The 18,765-nt window shown below is 41.2% G+C and overlaps 1 protein-coding gene across 4 annotated transcripts in view; it reads left to right on the top strand.

The window, feature by feature from the left end:
• LOC138783459 (dentin sialophosphoprotein-like) overlaps positions 1–9,254 on the top strand; it is a 91,131-nt gene extending 81,877 nt beyond the window's left edge. For all 4 annotated transcript variants that reach the window (XM_069958172.1, XM_069958170.1, XM_069958174.1 and 1 more), the window contains 5 exons: positions 1,864–1,914; positions 3,951–4,058; positions 6,336–6,393; positions 7,992–8,243; positions 9,013–9,254. In XM_069958172.1, coding sequence (XP_069814273.1) covers positions 1,864–1,914; positions 3,951–4,058; positions 6,336–6,393; positions 7,992–8,243; positions 9,013–9,104 — 561 coding nt within the window. In that variant the 3' untranslated portion in view covers positions 9,105–9,254. The remainder of the gene's footprint in view (positions 1–1,863; positions 1,915–3,950; positions 4,059–6,335; positions 6,394–7,991; positions 8,244–9,012) is intronic.
• The last annotated feature ends 9,511 nt before the right edge of the window (positions 9,255–18,765 follow it).

Genomic DNA, 18,765 nt, shown 5'->3' with positions numbered 1-18,765 from the left:
TATATACTTACCTGTCACTATGCCCCCACAGTGTTGCATTACCACTCCCAGACTTATAGTCTCCTCCAGCTCTCCCTCCTACAATGTCTCAACCCAGCTGATGGATTGCCCGCTCAGCAAGTCAGTGACTGGGGTAGGCCACTGCTGCAGTCACTGACTGGCTGAGCGGGAAATCCATCAGCCACTCCCCCCATATATAACACAGACAAATGTAGGGGGAGTAGCAGCCTCCATTTGTAGTTCGAACTCTACCTATCCCAATCCATGGCTGACTTAAGCAGAGATTAGCTGGATCCTGCATCCTCAGAGTGTAGGATTAATTTCAGATGAAGAGAGGCCAGTGTACAGTGTAGGGTCTGTCCCTCTGAGGTCACCTTAATGTGGTGGGATGGTACACAACATTTGATAAAAAAAAGGCACTAGTTTACAGCTCTCCCCTGCACCGCATGCCAGATTAAACAATGTTTTACCGGGATATAAAGCTACCAAGCAAGCAACCCTTGACATGGTAGGAGACTTGCTTACAACATCTCTGTAACATCGCTGGGAGCTTAATTGGCACAGATATGCTGATTAGTTCTCTTTAAAAGGGAACCAATCAGCCCAATAAAGCTCGTTTCCAGGCCGCGGCTGCAACAGCAGCTTTATTCCGGAGAAAATGTAATTTAAAGCGTAACTGTCATATTTTTTTTTATTGCAGAAATCAGTAGTATAAGCGATTTTAAGAAACTCTGTAAGGGTATAAACCCACACACCGTATACGCAGCGTATTTACTGCTGCGATACGCATCAAATACGCATCAAATACGCAACAAATACGCAACAAATACGCAGCAGATTAAATCTAAATAACTGAACACAGCATCAAATCTAAACCATCAAATCTGTGCGTATTTGTTGCGTATCTGCTGCGTATACGGTGTGTGGGTTTGTACCCTAATAATAGGTTTTATCAGCCAAAAAAGCCTCCTTCTGTACTCAAGAAGCAATCTCCCAGCCTCCCCCCTGACTTCTTATCTGTGCATTATCAGGCAAACACGTCTTCATTACAGAGAAGCCAGTGAAGACGGGCTCTGCTCTCTCCATTCTATCCTTATGGAGGGGGGAGTGAGATGAGGGAGTAGGAAGAGGTGACATGAAGGTCAGCTGTTTGTAGACTGTCTGGGCACCTAAACCGCAGGATTCAGGGGTCAGAAAGGTCAGTGCTCATCTATGAACTTACTGAGAGAAGATTGCAGGGTGTTGTGCTTTGCAAGACTGCTCCGTGCTCAGTCACTCCTAACAGCCCCTCCCCTCTCCATAGCTACATAATGGACACAGAAATCCTGCTTCATTTGATGTGAGGGGGAGGCTGGGAGATTGCTTTTTTAGTACAGAAGGAAACTCTTTTGGTTTATAAAACCTATTACAGAGTTTCTTAAAATCGCTTGTACTATTGATATTTAATGTTTTTAAAAAAATTACCCTGAAATGACAGTTACGCTTTAATCCCCCAACGTGTGGCAGGGAAAGGGGCGACAGGTAGTCATCTGGGCTCCCCACCGCTTTCTCCCTGGGCTTGCTCTAGTTAGCCATAGCAGATAATGTACTTTGTCTGCACAGTCTATTTCGTGCGGCTGCACAAAATAGACATGGCAGTTTTCTGTGCAGCCGCATGGAGTCATGGCCGGAGTGTGTACAGTGTGTATACACTCCGGACCGGATTCCATAGTAGTTAATGTGATCAGCCGCTGTGATTAAACAGCGGCCATTGTTGCAAACCTGCAACAAGGGACGTTGTTTAATTAAAAAAAAAAAATACATTGTGTGAACAAGGCTTTAACCTGCAAACAATAACTCCTGTATTTGTGTGGATTTTTACAGACATTTCATATACAGCCAATAAAAAGTAACCAAGATGTGATTCAGTTTCTGGTATGTACTTTCTCATACACTATTTCCAAATGACCAATGTAAACTTTGTATCTCATACATTCATAATGTTTACTCATTTTGTAACTTTAGTCTCATGAATTTGTGAATTTATTTATTGTTGCATTTATTCACCCTTAAAAACTTCCCATAGAGCAACTATACTGGATGTTTCTATTGACAGAGCAATGTTATAGAATATTAGGCTACTTATGCACATAACATTAGTGCTAGTGGTAGTCCTTGTAAATTTCCATACTGCATCTGGATTTGCCATTTAAAGTAATGTCAAGGTGCAGCAACAAATCAAGTGATAAATGATGAGTATTATCTGCAGCTGCTAACACTACATGCATGTGGAGCCCCATTGTCTCCATGTATTGATGGCGTACAGTCCCCTCATCTACACTAGGGAGTGACAGGGGAGATTGCCCTTCCATGGCAAACCTGGTGTAGTGTCCCATGACCCATTCGCATTCAGAACACACCACTTAATAATCTCATGATGCGTCTGTCTATTGCAATGTCACTGTACCCCAGCTTTTCAAATATCCACCATATAGTAAAGACACAAGATGCTGTTTGCAGCAAATACTTTTACTTTCTATATCCTTTTAAGTATGCAAAACAAGAGTCCGTGGAGCCTCAGTTACGAGTCTTAAAACACAGGATAGCCAGATATCTCTAGCCTGTTGCCAACGGGGTGCCTCCATGATGGGGAGAGCACCACACCACCCTGATAAATAACCCCTTAAGTCCCACTCTGTTGCGAGTATTGGAACATAGACAGGGAAACAACAGGGTGGCCCCTTTTAAGTAAACATTGCATACAAAATCAAACCTTACCATATTCATTAATGTGTAAAACCCACGAGTGCCATTGTTCACAGTGCTCTTGTTGGTGTTATACATTAATACACAAGGTTTGATTTTGTATGCAATATTTATGTAACCGAATAAAGAAAGAAAAAGTATTTGCTGCAAACAGCGTTTTCTGTCTTTACTATATGGTGGTAGTTTCCAGTGAAACATGTCAAAAGTTGTAGTCCTAATGACACTACAAAAGTTATTTTTCATGACATATTCTCTTTAAGGCACTACAAAGTTGTTGACAGGTGAGACAGGTCAGATTTGAAAAATGGGCCCTGGTCGTTTAAATAGTAAAGGCCCAAAATATCTGGTCATTAAGGAGTTAAAAACTAAAATGCGGGTTAAAAACTAAAATGTTTGTTTTTGTTTGTTTTTTATAGATAGGGGTATAACTTACACGTATAATAAAACCTGACTTCATACAATATTTTTTCTCATGCATTAGTCTTAATAGAGCTTTATCACATTCATCAACCCTTTATAACGACTCTGTACCCACAATCTGACCCCCACCCCCAAACCACTTGTACCTTCAGATAGCTACTTGTAATCCAAGATCTGTCCTGGGGTCCGTTTGTCAGGTGATGCAGTTATTGTCCTAAAAAACAACTTTTAAACTTGCAGCCCCGTGCCCAATGGTCAGGGTTTAGATTGTATATGCATTAGGCTGGCACACCCTTTCTGTCCCTCCTCCCCATCCTCCACATCATTAGGAATGCTCCAGACAGATTGCCTCCTATTCCCTATTCCTATTCCTGTGTGAATACTAAACATGGGCTGGATCGTTAAGGCACCTGTGAAGTGTTCAGACAGGAGAAAATGTTCCAGTGGCATTCCTAATGATGAAGAGGGTGGGGAGGAGGGACGGAGGGGTGGTGCAAAGTTAGGGCACAGATACTCCCCTTGGGCACGGGGCTGCAAGTTTAAAAGTTGTTTCTTAGGACAATAAGTGTATCACCTGCTGAATGGACCCCAGGATAGATCTTATATTAAAAGCAGCTATCTGACGGTACAAGTGGTTTTGGGAGGGGGGGGGGTCAGATTGTGGTTACAGAGTCGCTTTAAATACTGTGCCATAGAGTTTCTAATTCTTTAAAAATTATTTGTTATATAATGTATCAATGTATGCTGTTCTAAAGCCTATGTTTTCAACATTTTCCCTGTGGCAGAAAACTTTTGCAGTTGCAAATGACTCTGATGTAGCATTTGCGAAGAAGGTTACTAAATTGTTCTCCAATGCACTAAGGAAATACAATGAGATACAATTGGAAGAAATTGTAAGTCTCTCATTTATTTTTCTCATATTTAATTTCTAGAAAATGCCTCAGTTTGTGTTTTTATTGTTGGCTTAAATATATGAACATGTATCAAAACTATATAAAAAAAAAAAAAAATCCCCAAAACTTGAAAAATGAAGGCTGTGCTGTGATTTGCTATATACAACAAACACTTTGTTGGCCTTACTCAAATTAATTTTGATTCCTTTGACTGTATCACAGAAGTGTTAGATGAAGTTTGGTGCCATCATCGAAAAAGCTTATTGTCACATTTTTGAAAACTGGACCTTATCTCCGGATAGTTTAGTAGTTTACAGGCTGAAGAATAGATGTCAGAAGGGTGGTTGTTAAAGGGTTGTCCCACAAAGCAAATTGGTAAAAACAAATTGGTACCATATCAGCTCTCTATCTTTGTGTCACCTGCTGGGGTCACAGATAGCTTCAGAGACAACCCTCAAGCCCTGGAGCTTTCAGTGAGACACAGCTTGCTAAGCATGCTCACAAGCCATAGCACACTCCCCTAGGTCCCAGCCACAGAAGATGTCACAGACCGGCCACCCCTCACAGAGCAGATAACTCTGGTCAGTAACCTAGGCAATGAGCTGTATACAATAGGGCACCACGTATGTAATTAGCAAAAGTAAGCGATTTTGCTAATTAAAAGCAATTGCAAAATTGCTTATTTTTGCATTACCTAATAGTAGCAGATAAGATTTACTCCTCAATGCCAGAAATGCAAATTTTGGAGTACATCATATTCTATAAAATAACTTCTCTGTCAAAACTGTACAGATAAAACCTACAAAACACACTGCAAAAAAAAAAAACAAGCCCCCCTCCCCCCGACAAAAAAAAAAAGATAGGGATTACATGGCAATTCAAAGCTTTATTAAGTGTAAAAAAACATAAGCTATATAAATCACTGATCTGCACAATACAGGTTTTGTCAGTGTAATGTGAAAATTCTAAACCCCTACATTTTTGTGTTTTGAGGGTTTTTTTATGTATTTTTTTTTTTTTTTTTTGCTTTTGCAGCACACTGTATGGTACCACGAATGGTATCATTACAAAGGACAACTGGTCCTGCAAAAAGATGGAAAAGGAAAAGTCATGGCTCCTAGAATACGATGAGGAATAAACAAAACACTAAACCTAAAAATTTTCTTGGTCGTTAAAAGTTACGCATTTTAGGGTTTTTCAGAAAAAAAGCCACTAAAACTACCAAATTTGCAGCTGTATGTTGTCTGTGATTGGTAAAAATTAAAGGCAATACCTGCTCTTTTTCAGGGCAGTTTGGCGTTTTTCACGGTGTTCGCATTTTTTTTTTAAATCACAGCAGGGCCTTAGTTACACATTTCTCCAAAAAGCTGATCCCCCTCCCCCCCCACACACACACCCCAATACACTTCTATACAGTGTAAATACACTAAAAAAGAGTCACGTCTGTATGCATATTGGCATTTGTTTTCTATTGTGGTTTTAATAAAATGCTTATAGTAATTTACAATAAAATGAGAGAATGCCAGAAAAAATGCCAAAAAGCAGGCAAAACTAGTGGCAGTTTTTTTGGGGCTTTTATGTGCCATTTTGTAAGAGCGAACATTGGAAAAGTTCCAGGGTTGGAAACAAAGTTTGGCAGGCAGGGAAGTTTTTCTAGCCATTTGAGAATTTATTCTGCACTTAGGCCTGTTTCACATGAGTGTATAACCTGCACATTTTTGTGTATGTACCCAAGTCCTGGCATGACTGGGTTTCCGATCACTAAAATGAATGTGTGTCTGTTCGTCACTGCTCTGCATGGAACTGTATGCAGATTTAAAGAAAGTCTATGGATGTTAGACACCAAACTAAGACCATTTTCCTTTTTAAATATTATTTGGTGAACAGTTAGGGCCGTACTACACAGAATTAGGAGAAGGAAGAGAGTGCCGACCTGTCAGATAAGGTTCTTTCTTCATGTTCCCCACTCACCATCTGTGCTATTACACGCAGACAGCCAGTGGGTTGAGTGTGGGGGGAGGGGCGTTGGTGGGGGAACCGCCGCTCCTATTACACAAAGTGACACGCAGCAGAACGTCGCTGTCATTGTGATGTTTCAACCTGTTGAAAGACCACGATCAGCCAACATCGCAGGCTGATTGTGGACTTTTAACAGGTGCTTTTAGACTAAACGATTATCGGCCAATAATCAATATAATCCTATTATAATTTCTTCTGTTTTTCCATACTTCTAATATAGTATATGATGATATGTCAGAATATTGTGCTTTCTTTTAGATCTGCACAGAAGAAGCAGAGCATGGTTCACCTGAGGAACTTGGTTCCAGTAACCTTGGTAAATTTGACACACTGAATGTTCTATGTTCATTCTTACGTACACACATTGAAAGTGAAATGAAATGTCTAGGTCTTTCCTGCAATGTGGTGGTGCAATGTAGCAGCATTACAATTTTAGTTGTCTTTTACTTATATTAGGGCTCTAACACTTTGCTGATACGTTGCCAGTACGGCCTATTCACACATCCTGTTCCTGTCCGCAATTGCGGATCCGCAGAAAAATAGGACCAATGTATTTCAATGGACCCATACACACATCCGTGTTTTGTACTGGGCTGCAATCCGTTCTGCAAAAAAAAAAAAAGGATAGGCCCTGATACGGACAGTAACTGACACACCAATACAACTCTATGGAGTCCGTATTTTTTTACGGATGCAATACGGACTGAATTTGCGGATTGTTACTGACTGAAATTTGCGGATTGGAAAAATATACTGACGTGTGAATAAGGCATTAAAAATGGTATACTAGCAAAAATGTATGCCGATTTATATTGCCGCATATACCTAGCGGGGCCCATTAAGTTTAGTAGACCAATTTGTATCTTTCTTTTTTTCAGGAGACCACACTTTCGAGTCCTTCAACCCCTAGTAGACTAGCTTTAATCTATTAAACTATATTTTTTTGCTGAAATGCTTACAAATTCCGGCATCATATTGGCAAAACATGATGTAAATTGGCTGTTAAAATGACTCTTTTTGGATCATCGAAAGCATGACCAGTTTCACCAGTTTTGCCTTTAACGATGACCAGATATTAATATTTCTATGGAAGGAAAATGTACAACTCTAAATCATGATTCTATCATTTATGTGTGAATACCCCATCAAGTAATTTGTGAGGGGGCCTTTCTTTTAGGCCATGTAGGAAACAGGGCTGTCCTCTTAAAAGCAGCCAGATTGAATCAAGGGCAAGTTTTTATCTTTTTTTTTTTTAATGTAAGAATACCAGAATTGTCTCAGACATCAACTGCTGCAATCTCTTGTGGTTCAAATTTATCAATAGAGAAAGTTGTTTTGTACTCAGCACCATGGACAACACATTATGTGCATTACTGGGAATGTGCCCAATTGTTGTTGCAAATTTCTGTGTTGATAATTTTTGAAACGTGTGAGATATTGCAAATCTGGTTGCCGCAATCGATTTTCTAAAACAATTCTAAGATGGCAGCCATGTTCTGGAATTGCTGGGTTATTGATATATAATTATGTAATTTTCCCTTCTGAAATAAAGGGTATTCTAAAACTTTTGGCTTGCCCTGTACTTATAGGGGTTATTTTATGAAGAGGGTCTTGTAAAGAAGCCAGCCTCCTTAACATCAAAGTGCATTATTGCTGCAGAGTGGTTTCTCTTCTGGCTTTTACTGGCTTACACACAACACTGGGCCTCTAATGGTTAAACTAAACTAAGATCAGCGTTGGACCTCCACTTTGATAATTATAGTTTTGGAGGTCCAGGTATTGTGCTTTTAACACATGCTAAAACATGCCCTTATTGCTGAAGCTAAATTTAGCCTGATGGTTGTTTAAAACTTTCCTTTACTCTTGGTTTGGGTAAAAGATCTAACTATGACATGTAAAATGTCTCTATTTCAGAACAGACAAACTCTGTACCATGCACAACAGTTAGGAGTGAATCTGAAAGTGTAAATTCAGCCCCAAGTTCTCCAACTGATTCATCACTAGCACAATGTATCTCAATTCCCATGAGTTCTGCAGACTGTAAGCCAGACTCGCCTATCATAAATCAGTCGGACAATTCGTCCATTGCTTCACAATCACCAACTAACAGGTGTGAAGACATTGATACCTCAGACAAGCCATCTACAACAAACTCCACAAATGACAGTAAGTGGCATAATAAAGCAACTTTAAAGGAATCTTGTAGAAATGTTTGTGTAATGTGACTATATGTATCTTAAATGAATGGTTTTCATGATCTTTTTTCTTTTGTTTTTTAAAGTGACTGTACCACCAGGCCCAGGCTGAAGCACTGGAGGCGGGCCGACCCACCCTTAGTGGGAAGAAACTCCAGCCCCTCCATGACGTGACTCCATTAGAATCAATGGAACCCTATCATAGAGGGGCAGAGGTTTCCTCTAAGGGTGGGTCGGCCCGCCTCCAGTGCTTCAGCCTGGGCCTGGTGGTACAGTCACTTTAAATCTCCTTCTGCCTGTGTACACTGTTAGCACACCAGAAAGGATTTGCTTATAGGGGTTATGCCACAAAATGGGAAAACCTTTATTGATGTCAGTGGCCATGCCCCCTGTATTTCCTTGTTCGGCTTATTTCTGTATCCACCTTCTACAGTGTGCAATGGTGGACACACAAGTTCCAGGGCTGGCCTTCTCACCTAGCACATTCATACCTGTTTAGACATTTATGCCTCATACATTCTTTATGCACTTTCATGAGCCTGTATATTTAGAGAGAGAAAACAGTACTATGCATACAGTCATAGATGTAGATTATCTTAGTTGTAATGATTCCTCTAAGAGCACTGTGTCTTTCCAAGGGGCTCCCAACTTGTATTATAATGCAGTGAATTAGTGCTGATGGCTAGGACAGCCAATGTTATCAGGAGTTTTTCTTTACAACTTTTTTTTTTTCCCCACAGACTCATGTTCAGCTATTGAAGGAGACCTGTTGATGGAGAGTGAACATTGTCTTACTGCTGAAGCAGCCTGCAGTGATGATGAAGATGTATGACATATGCCTGTGTTCATTAAAACAGTAACTAGATGTTAAACCATCTTCTCTTGGCCCCCAAACATATTTTTAGAAAGAATTTATCTACCAAAAGTTTTTGCTTTCTAAGAAGCACCCCTGGTTAAGAATAAATGTTTCTTGCGAATTAAAGTTCCCTGGTGGTCTGAGTCAGTGAAGGGGTTTAACCCCTTAACGACATCGGGCGTAAATTTACGCCCTGATGCCGGTAAGGACGTTCAGAGCGGGGCCGCGCGGCGACCCCGCTGTAAACCACGGCGGTCCCGGGTGCCGCTTGTAGCCCGGGACTGTAGGTATTAGCGGGCACGGTCCGATCGCCGTGCCCGCTAATACAGTAATCAGATGCAGCTGTCAAACATGACAGCTGCATCCGATTACCGGATTCAGCCTTTCCCTGGTGTCTAGTGGCGGAGATCGCTCCCCCCCGGAGGAGCGATCTCCGTTTCTGAAGCCGGCCGGGGACCGCTCCAAGATGGCGCCGTCCCCGACTCGGCACTCGTTTACTTCGGCTGCAGCAGCCGAAAGCAAACGAGTGCCTATCTCATGGATCTCTGCAGCATATCTATGCTGCAGAGATCTCTGAGAGATCAAAGCACTTATACTAGAAGTCCCCTAAGGGTAATAACCCTAACCCCAGGAAGGGCTTCTAGTATAAGTGTAAAAGTAAAAAAAAAAAAGTGTTGTTAATAGTAAAAAGCCCCCTCCCCTAATAAAAGTCTGAATCACCCCCCTTTTCCCAGGTTCTAAATAAAAATAAATAAATAAATAAACATGTTTGCTATCGCCGCGTGCGTAATCGCCCAAACTATTAATTAATCACATTCCTGATCTCACACGGTAAACGGCGTCAGCGCAAAAAAATCCCAAAGTGCAAAATTGCGCATTTTTGGTCGCATCAAATCCAGAAAAATTGTAATAAAAAGCGATCAAAAAGTCGCATATGCGCAATCAAGGTACCGATAGAAAGAACACATCATGGCGCAAAAAATGACACCTCACACAGCCCCATAGACCAAAGGATAAAAGCGCTATAAGCCTGGGAATGTAGCGATTTTAAGTGACGTATATTTGTTGACAATGGTTTAAATTTTTTACAGGCCATCAGATACAATATAAGTTATACATGTTACATATCGTTTTAATCGTAACGACTTGAGAAACATATATAACAAGTCAGTTTTACCCCAGGGCGAATGGCGTAAAAACACATTTCCCCCAAATAAACAAAATGCTTTTTTTTTTTTCAATTTCACCACACTTTGAATTTTTTTCTGGTTTCGCAGTGTACTTTATGCAAAAATTCAGCCTGTCATTGCAAAGTACAATTAGTGACGCAAAAAATAAGGGCTCATGTGGGTTTCTAGGTGGAAAAATGCAAGTGCTATGGCCTTTTAAGCACAAGGAGAAAAAAACTAAAACGCAATTGGCTCTGTCCTTAAGGGGTTAATGGTGCGTTTACACAGAGATTTAGCTGACAGATTTTTGAAGCCAAAGCCAGGAACAGACTTTAAACAGAGAACAGGTCATAAAAGAAAGACTGAGATTTCTCCTTTTCAAATCCATTCCTGGCTTTGGCTTCCAAAATTTGTCAGATAAATCTCTGTGTAAACACACCATAAGTTTCTTGAAATGACAGGGCCAATTTAACATTCTCCATGACAGTACATTATACCCACACATACATGGCTCTGCAGCATGCACCCTGTCTGCGCAATATAAAGCAAAAAATCTTATTTATTTTCTTTTAGCTTTTTCTACCTTGTCTGGAAATAACATTTAAGAAGACCATTTTAGTCTGTCACATTTTTAGCGGTTTGCCTATGCAGGAGCATATGTTCTTTTGATTTGCATTAAAAAAAGGTAGTCAGCACAGTATGTATGTATGTATGTATGTGTGTGCTTTCTGTGGAAAGCAGAAAACACAACTGTATGCAAAAAAAAATTTTTTTTTAAAAAATATAATTATATAATATATATATATATATATAATTATAATTTTTTTTTTATTTTTTGCATACAGTTGTGTTTTCTGCTTTCCACAGAAAAATCCAGTTGTGTATTTGGCGCTAAATATATTGCCTCACCCAGGGAGCAGCAATATCACAATGTTTTGTAGTTTTGCCTAAGTACTATGCTTAATTCTATTATTCAGCATTTCTTCTTTAAAAGACCACCCTTCTCCTGCACTAACATTGTTTTCACAAATACATATTTATTTTTTTAACTGAATAAATAACCGTTTCCTCAACAGATAAAGTTAATGTTTTTGTAAGAATAGGCTGATCAAAAGCATATCTAGTAAACAGATTATGTGAAGAATTGTCGTCCTTAATGTTATCATACGAAAAAATTTTTTTAAAATAGGAGGTGTAAAAATAAGTAAGTTTGCATTTACATATTTTTTTTTCTGTGTAGAGATATCTTACATTGGTGGCAATGTTACCGTTTCCCCAAAAATAGGACATCCTCCGAAAATAAGGCATAGTGGAGGATTTAGAGGATAGGATGCCCTTAAAATAGGGTATCCCCCTGAAAATAATGCACCCCCTGTACGTAAGACCACCGCCGCCATCCTCCAACACCATGCCACTAAGGGGACGGGGCGGGGCAGGGAGAGGTGGTGGGTTGTCTGGTTAAGCTGGTTTGTGATGACAACTACTGTACAGTATATAATAAATGTTAATTTTTTTTTCAACATTGTGTGGATTATTCTTCATGTAAAAATAAGACATCATTGGGAACCAAAATTGATGAGAGACACGGAGAGGTAAGTATAGCTTCTTTTTTGTTTTATATATACTTGCATCGGTACAGATAATGTGTTCTCTATCCGGATAACCCCTTTAACTTTAACATGCTTTCGGTTAGAGTCGACCTTCCCCTGTAGATGGAGCTAATACTTAGGTTCAATAGAAACTGTAGTAGAAAGCACAGCATGAAATGGAGGAGAGCTGCTGACCTTTCTGCTACAGCTTCTGTTGAGCTCCAGTATTAGCTCTGACTACAGGGGCAGGGCTAACATCAATGTGGAATTCCAGCCAGCCCATGAGGGACACCTGTCCCACCTAATGACTCCACCTGTCATCATGTTCAGTGAAAGGAACAGGAAACAGATACTGAACGTGACATCACAGGAAGTAAAGAAATCACAAGCAGAGTGGTCATGTGAAAGAGCCTGAGAACACAAGGGGAACTAGAAATAATGAAATTGTATATAAAACATACAACATCCACAGAAGTCAATGCATTTCTAGTTTATTAACCCCTTAGCGACCCATGACGTATCTGATACGTCATGGTGCCGCTCGGGGTGCTCAGAGCAGGGTCCCGCCGGGACCGCACTCTGAACGGCGCTGATCTCGGCTGACACGTGCAGCCGGGCAGTGCCTCTATTAGCCGGCGCGGGTCCCGTTGCCGCGCCGGCCAATTAAGCCTCTAAGTGCAGCTGTCAAACCTGACAGCTGCACTTAGAGGCTTCAGACCTCACGTCCCTGGTGTCTAGTGGGACGGATCTCCCCCCCGCGATGCGATCGCGGGGGGGAGATCCGTTCTTCTGCCCGTGCCGGGCCTCAGCGTCGGAATGACGCTGATCCCGGCTCGGCAATAGATTGCTATGGCCTGCAGCAGGCCATAGTAATCTATGACCGATCTAATCGATCTTTGCTGTGTATATACACAGCATTGATCTCTATGAGAGATCAGTGCTGTCTATATACAAGTCCCCCAGGGGGGCTTCTAGTTACAGTAAAAAAAAAAAAGTAAAAAAGTGTTTTTATTAATAAAAAATCCCCTCCCCTAATAAAAGTCCAAATCACCCCCCTTTTCCCATTTTATAAATATAAATAAATAAACATATTTAGTATCGCCGCGCGCGTAATCGCCCGAACTATTAATTAATCACATTCCTGATCTCGCACGGTAAACGGCGTCAGCGCAAAAAAATTCCAAAGTGCAAAATTGCGCATTTTTGGTCGCATCAAATCCAGAAAAAATGTAATAAAAAACGATCAAAAAGTCGTATATGCGCAATCAAGGTACCGATAGAAAGATCACATCATGGCGCAAAAACTGACACCTCACACAGCCCCATAGACCAAAGGATAAAAGCGCTATAAGCCTGGGAATGGAGCGATTTTAAGGAACGTATATTTGTTAACAATGGTTTGAATTTTTTACAGGCCATCCGATACAATATAAGTTATACATGTTATATATCATAGTAATCGTAACGACTTGAGGAACATGCATAACAAGTCAGTTTTACCATAGGACGGACGGCGTAAATGCAAAACTCCCCGAAATCAAAACAAATTCGTTTTTTTTTCAATTTGACAGCGCAAATGATTTTTTTCCGGTTTCGCAGCATATGTTATGGAAAAATAATGCCTGTCATTGCAAAGTACAATTGGTTTCGCAAAAAATAAGTGCTCATATACGTCTCTAGGTGAAAAAATGCAAGCGCTATGGACTTTTAAACTTAAAATGGAATAAGCAAAAGCGCAAAAACGAAAATAGGCTTTGACCTTAAGGGGTTAAAAAGTCCTGGATGACCCCTTTAGAATCAGGACATTATTAATATAAAAAATAAAATCCAGTATCTATAAATCTTTATGTATAAAATTTAAAGTTTAATATAAAGCATAGACTACATTATTCTCCTAATTTTTGCAAAAACTTTAAAAAGGATGTTACAGATGTAGAGAGCTGTTAGCCTCCCGGGCTAATTTTTGTTTTTGCGTTTTCTTTTTTCCTAGTGTTTAAAAGGCCATAGCGCTAGCTTTTTTTCACCTACAGACCCACAAGAGCCCTTATTTTTTGCACCACTAATTGTACTTTGCAAGACTTAAATTTTGCATAAAATATGCTGTGAAACCAGAAAAAAATTGAAAATAAAACAAAATATGTTTTATTTGGGGTGGTTTTGTGTTTACACCATTTACCATATGGTAAAACTGGCATGTTATCTATGTTCCTCAAGTTGGTACTTTCTATCGGTACCTTAACCCATAGCTGCACCAGGACGTTATTGAACGTCCTTGTGCCGCTATGGGAGTTCAGAGGGGGGTCGCGCGGCGACCCCCCGCTGAACTGCCGCGATCCCGGGTGCCGCATGTAGCCCGGGCTCGCGGCTGTTAGCGGGCACGGTCCGATCGCCGTGCCCGCTAATTAAGTACTTAGAAGCAGCTGTCAAAGTTGACAGCTGCTTCTAAATACTTGCTTTTATACATCCCTGGTGGTCTAGTGGGGGGATCGCCCCCCTGCGGCGCGATTGCGGGGGGGCGATCCCTGCATCCATACCGGGCCGGGGTCTGCTCCATAATGGCGCTGATCCCGGCTCGGCATTCTATTACTTTTGGCTGCAGCAGCCAAAAGTAATAGAACACCGATCTCATGGATTCATGCAGTATAACTATACTGCATGGATCTCTATGAGAGATCAGAGTGCATATACTAGAAGTCCCCCAGGGGGAATAACCCTAACCCCAGGGGGAATAACCCTAACCCCAGGGGGAATAACCCTAACCCCAGGGGGGCTTCTAGTATATGTGTAAAGTAAAAGAAAAATGTATTTTTAATAACACAAAATCCCCTCCCCTAATAAAAGTCTGAATCACCCCCCTTTCCCCATTTTATAAATAAAAATAAATAAATAAATTAATAAACAAACATGTTTGCTATCGCCGCGTGCGTAATCGCCTGAACTATTAATTAATCACATTCCTGATCTCACACGGTAAACGGCGTCAGCGCAAAAAAATCCCAAAGTGCAAAATTGCGCATTTTTGGTCGCATCAAATCCAGAATAATTGTAATAAAAAGCGATCAAAAAGTCATATATGCGCAATCAAGGTACCGATAGAAAGATCACATCATGGCGCAAAAAATGACACCTGACACAGACCCATAGACCAAAGGATAAAAACGCTATAAGCCTGGGAATAGAGCGATTTTAAGGAACATATATTTTCTTTAAAAGGTTTTAATTTTTTACAAGCCATCAAATCAAATAAAAGTTATACATGTTACATATCGTTGTAATCGTAACAACTTAAGGAACATATATAACGAGTCAGTTTTACCCCAGGGCGAACATAGTAAAAACAACCCCCCCCCCCAAATAAAAAAAAAAACATTTTTTTTTTCAATTTCACCACACATATAATTTTTTTCTGGTTTCCCGGCACATTTTAGGCAAAAATTACATCTGCCATAGCAAAGTACAATTAGTTGCGCAAAAAATAAGGGCTCATTTGGGTCTCTAGGTGGAAAAATGCAGGCGCTATGGCCTTATATACACGAGGAGGGAAAAACGAAAATGCAAAAATGAAAACTGGCTGTGTCCCCTAAGGGTTAATTGTGTATATGCGACTTTGTTTATCACAGTTTGGCAATCGATAACCCCCGCTAATACTCGTGGTCCCGGGCTGCAGAAAGCAGCCAGGATCGCGGCGCGACCTCTCTGAACCTCCCCACCCGCAGCAGGATGTGCAGATGCGTCTTTCTGTAGGAAGGGGTTAAAGGATAACTCCAGTGAACTGTAAAAATTCAGAGGGGGCAGTGGAAACATAATAAAGAAGCTATACTTACCAGTCTTTGTGCCACCCTCACAGTGTTTACTCTCAACCTCTAGTTTTTTTTCCCAATTCCTGTGTCGTCACATCAAGAACTAGCTGCTCAGCCAGTCAGTGACTGCAAATATGTCCCCAGAAGCTGGCTGGGCATTTCTAGCTAGGTCATTGCATGATAGGGGTCCGTGAGCAGTGATCCGGCACTGTGGGGACACCAGGAGGGGTAAAGCTGTTTAAGAAACCCCATAATGTAGTGTTGCCCATAAAATATAAAGGAGTAATTGCTTTCTCGCCAAAAAAAAAAATTCCCTTCCTAACAGCATAGGAAGAGGGTTAGTGGGGTATTTAAATTGTAATTAGTTTTGATATATTTGATTGATTAATGCTAAGTAAGAATAAAGAGAATTAAAATCATGGATACACATTGAATAAATGTTAAATTAGTCAAAGTCAGATTAGAGATTGATTTTAAGAAGAAGTCTCCATAGAATAAAAGAAACATTTTCATATTCAAAAAGAAATTAAAAAGAGTTGATGCAGAATTTCTTCAACCATATAGCGCTGTACAAGATCTAAGCTTCACTTCAGGACAGTGAAAAATTCCTATGACTGTCAGTGGTCATTAAAGGTGCTGCCAACTGTATAGTAAAAAAGTTTAGTGTACAGTATTAAGTGTACTCTCAGTACTGACAGCAGCCCCCTGTGTACCTCATAGAGCTAAAATCAGACTCCCCTCCAGGCTGTGCTGCCCTGCTCTGTGGGGAGTCTGTCCATAAGATGGCTGACATGAAGGAGCATGTGACATGCCCCCACCCCCAGTGTTCTCCATTGGCAAATGCAGGCTCAGTAGTGTATACTGGGGTGTGTGGCATGGTCACATGCTCCCCCATGTCAGCCATCTTATGGACCACAGAGCAGGGCAGCACAGCCTGGAGGAGGGGAGCCTAATTTTAGCTCTGAGGTACACAGGGAGCTGCTGTCAGTAAATGCAGTGAGTACAGTTACTAATACTGTACACTAAACTTTTACTATAAAGTGGCCAACCCCTTTAAGTAGTTGGATAAAAACAGAATTGATAGATGCTTACTCCTGGAGCAATCACATTCAGAGGAATAGAACTGCAGCTGCAGAAAATTCTGCAACAAAATATGCACCCTGGGAATCCAGATTTGAAAGGGCAGATTTAATGTTGTGTTTAATTAGTTACATTGATATCTGCTGCATCAATTTTGCAACATCAAATCCTGTATGTGTGAATGTATATAATTAAACAGAGCAAAATCTGCAGGGTATATGCTACATGTGAACACATTCTTAGAGGTGGACGGCGCTATGGACACTGAACTGATAAGGTAGCTGGGTCAGGAGTAGTGATGAGTGGGCATGCTCGTCCGAGCTTGGTACTCGATCAAGTATTAGGGTACTCGATGGTATTTGTTACTCGGATGAGCATCTTGCGATACTCGAAAAAAAAAATCTCATCATCCGTTTCCTGTGAGTTTGGGCGCTATTTCTCAGCCAATAAACATGCAGGAGACTCTTTGGTACATCCTGCAATCACATGGGACCCATACATGTCGATAGCAGTGATTGGTTGGCCAGATCAGATGACCCTGCCATATAAAACGTGCAGCCGGCAGTACTCGCTTCAGATGTATGCTGTGAGAGATTAGGGACAGAGCTGCTGCTTCTCAGGGAGAGTGTCAGTGTAGGATTTAGCGTTCCAGTAGGCAGGGAATACTAGCAATACAAACAAACAGCCCATTTCAGGGCTTCAAATCATTTTTTAATAGTATTACTACAGACTGCTGGCTGGGACTTGCAGTGCTGCTACCAAGATTTAACCAGCACACTGTGGTGATTGGCTGCTGGCAGAAAGGGGACATTAGGTGTTGCATACAGACCCCTAGGAAGTGCTCAGTGTACTTTTTTTTATTTTGGGGCTGGTGGTGCTGCTGTACTACATTGGATTGCTGGGATTTGTAGTACACCTGCATAGAACTTCACTGCTCATTGGACGAGGGTGTCAGAGTGTGTCTATGTCCAGCCACTGCCAGATTGTACCGTACAGCCCCCCCCCCCCCCCCCCCCAACTAGTGGGTACTACACTGTATTGCTGGGATTTGTAGTACACCTGCATAGAACTTCAATAGAATGTTAACCCAACTGCTACAGTCAAATTCAAAATCGAAAGGGTGCTGGGGTTACGCTACTTGTTGGCTACTGCTGGGCCTTAACTGGCATCCATCTTGACTACTGCTGTGCCTGCCCTTACCTTCCTTGTCTTGTCCATTTCAAACCATATTATCTGTGGATGTCATCTTATCTTATGGGTGTCCTATGCCATTCTTTCACTAGTACCTTCTACCTTTTTTCAATGTTGTAGCCGTTTTTAAGGCAGGATTGACCAGAGCAGTAATGGACATCCATGTTGACTACTGCTGTGCCTGCCCTTGCCTCCATGTTGGCTATTGCTGGGCCTTCACTGGCATCCATGTTGACTACTGCTGGGCCTTTGGCTGGTTCATGATATGCTACCTCTGGTTTAATGGTTCCCTGTGTTCTCACTGCCATGCTGTGTCAGGCTGAGTTTTTGGGTGGTCCATATGCCTACCTCTGTTTTAACCAGGCTGTTGCACAGAATTAGGCATAATGGTGCCATTAGGCAGCCTCAGAGGCATGCATACATGTTGCCCCTGCTGTTTCCTGTCCATTTCCATCATTTTCTGAGGTTGACAGGTTTTCACACGACCTTCCCCCTACTGCACTTGGGTCCCCTGCAAAAATGCTCGAGTCCCTCATTGACTTCAATGGGGTTCGTTACTCAAAACGAGCACTCGAGTATCGGGAGATATTCGTTTCAAGTAATGAGCACCTGAGCATTTTAGTACTTGCTCATCACTAGTCAGGAGTAGAACAGTATGGCGGAAGAGTCACCCCCAGACTTAAAGGTGCCTTGTCCCTTTCAAATACACTGCACTCTTGTCAATCCCTAGAACATTCCATCATTTGTTCACACCTGACATCTTCTGCCATTGCAGACACAAAATTGACTACAACTGGAGTAGACAAAA

This window comes from Dendropsophus ebraccatus, chromosome 2 (genome assembly GCF_027789765.1).
Source record: "Dendropsophus ebraccatus isolate aDenEbr1 chromosome 2, aDenEbr1.pat, whole genome shotgun sequence".
NCBI classification, from domain to species: domain Eukaryota; kingdom Metazoa; phylum Chordata; class Amphibia; order Anura; family Hylidae; genus Dendropsophus; species Dendropsophus ebraccatus.
The sequence above is the reverse complement of the archived record's forward strand: the minus strand, read 5'-3'. Positions and strand labels throughout refer to the sequence as shown.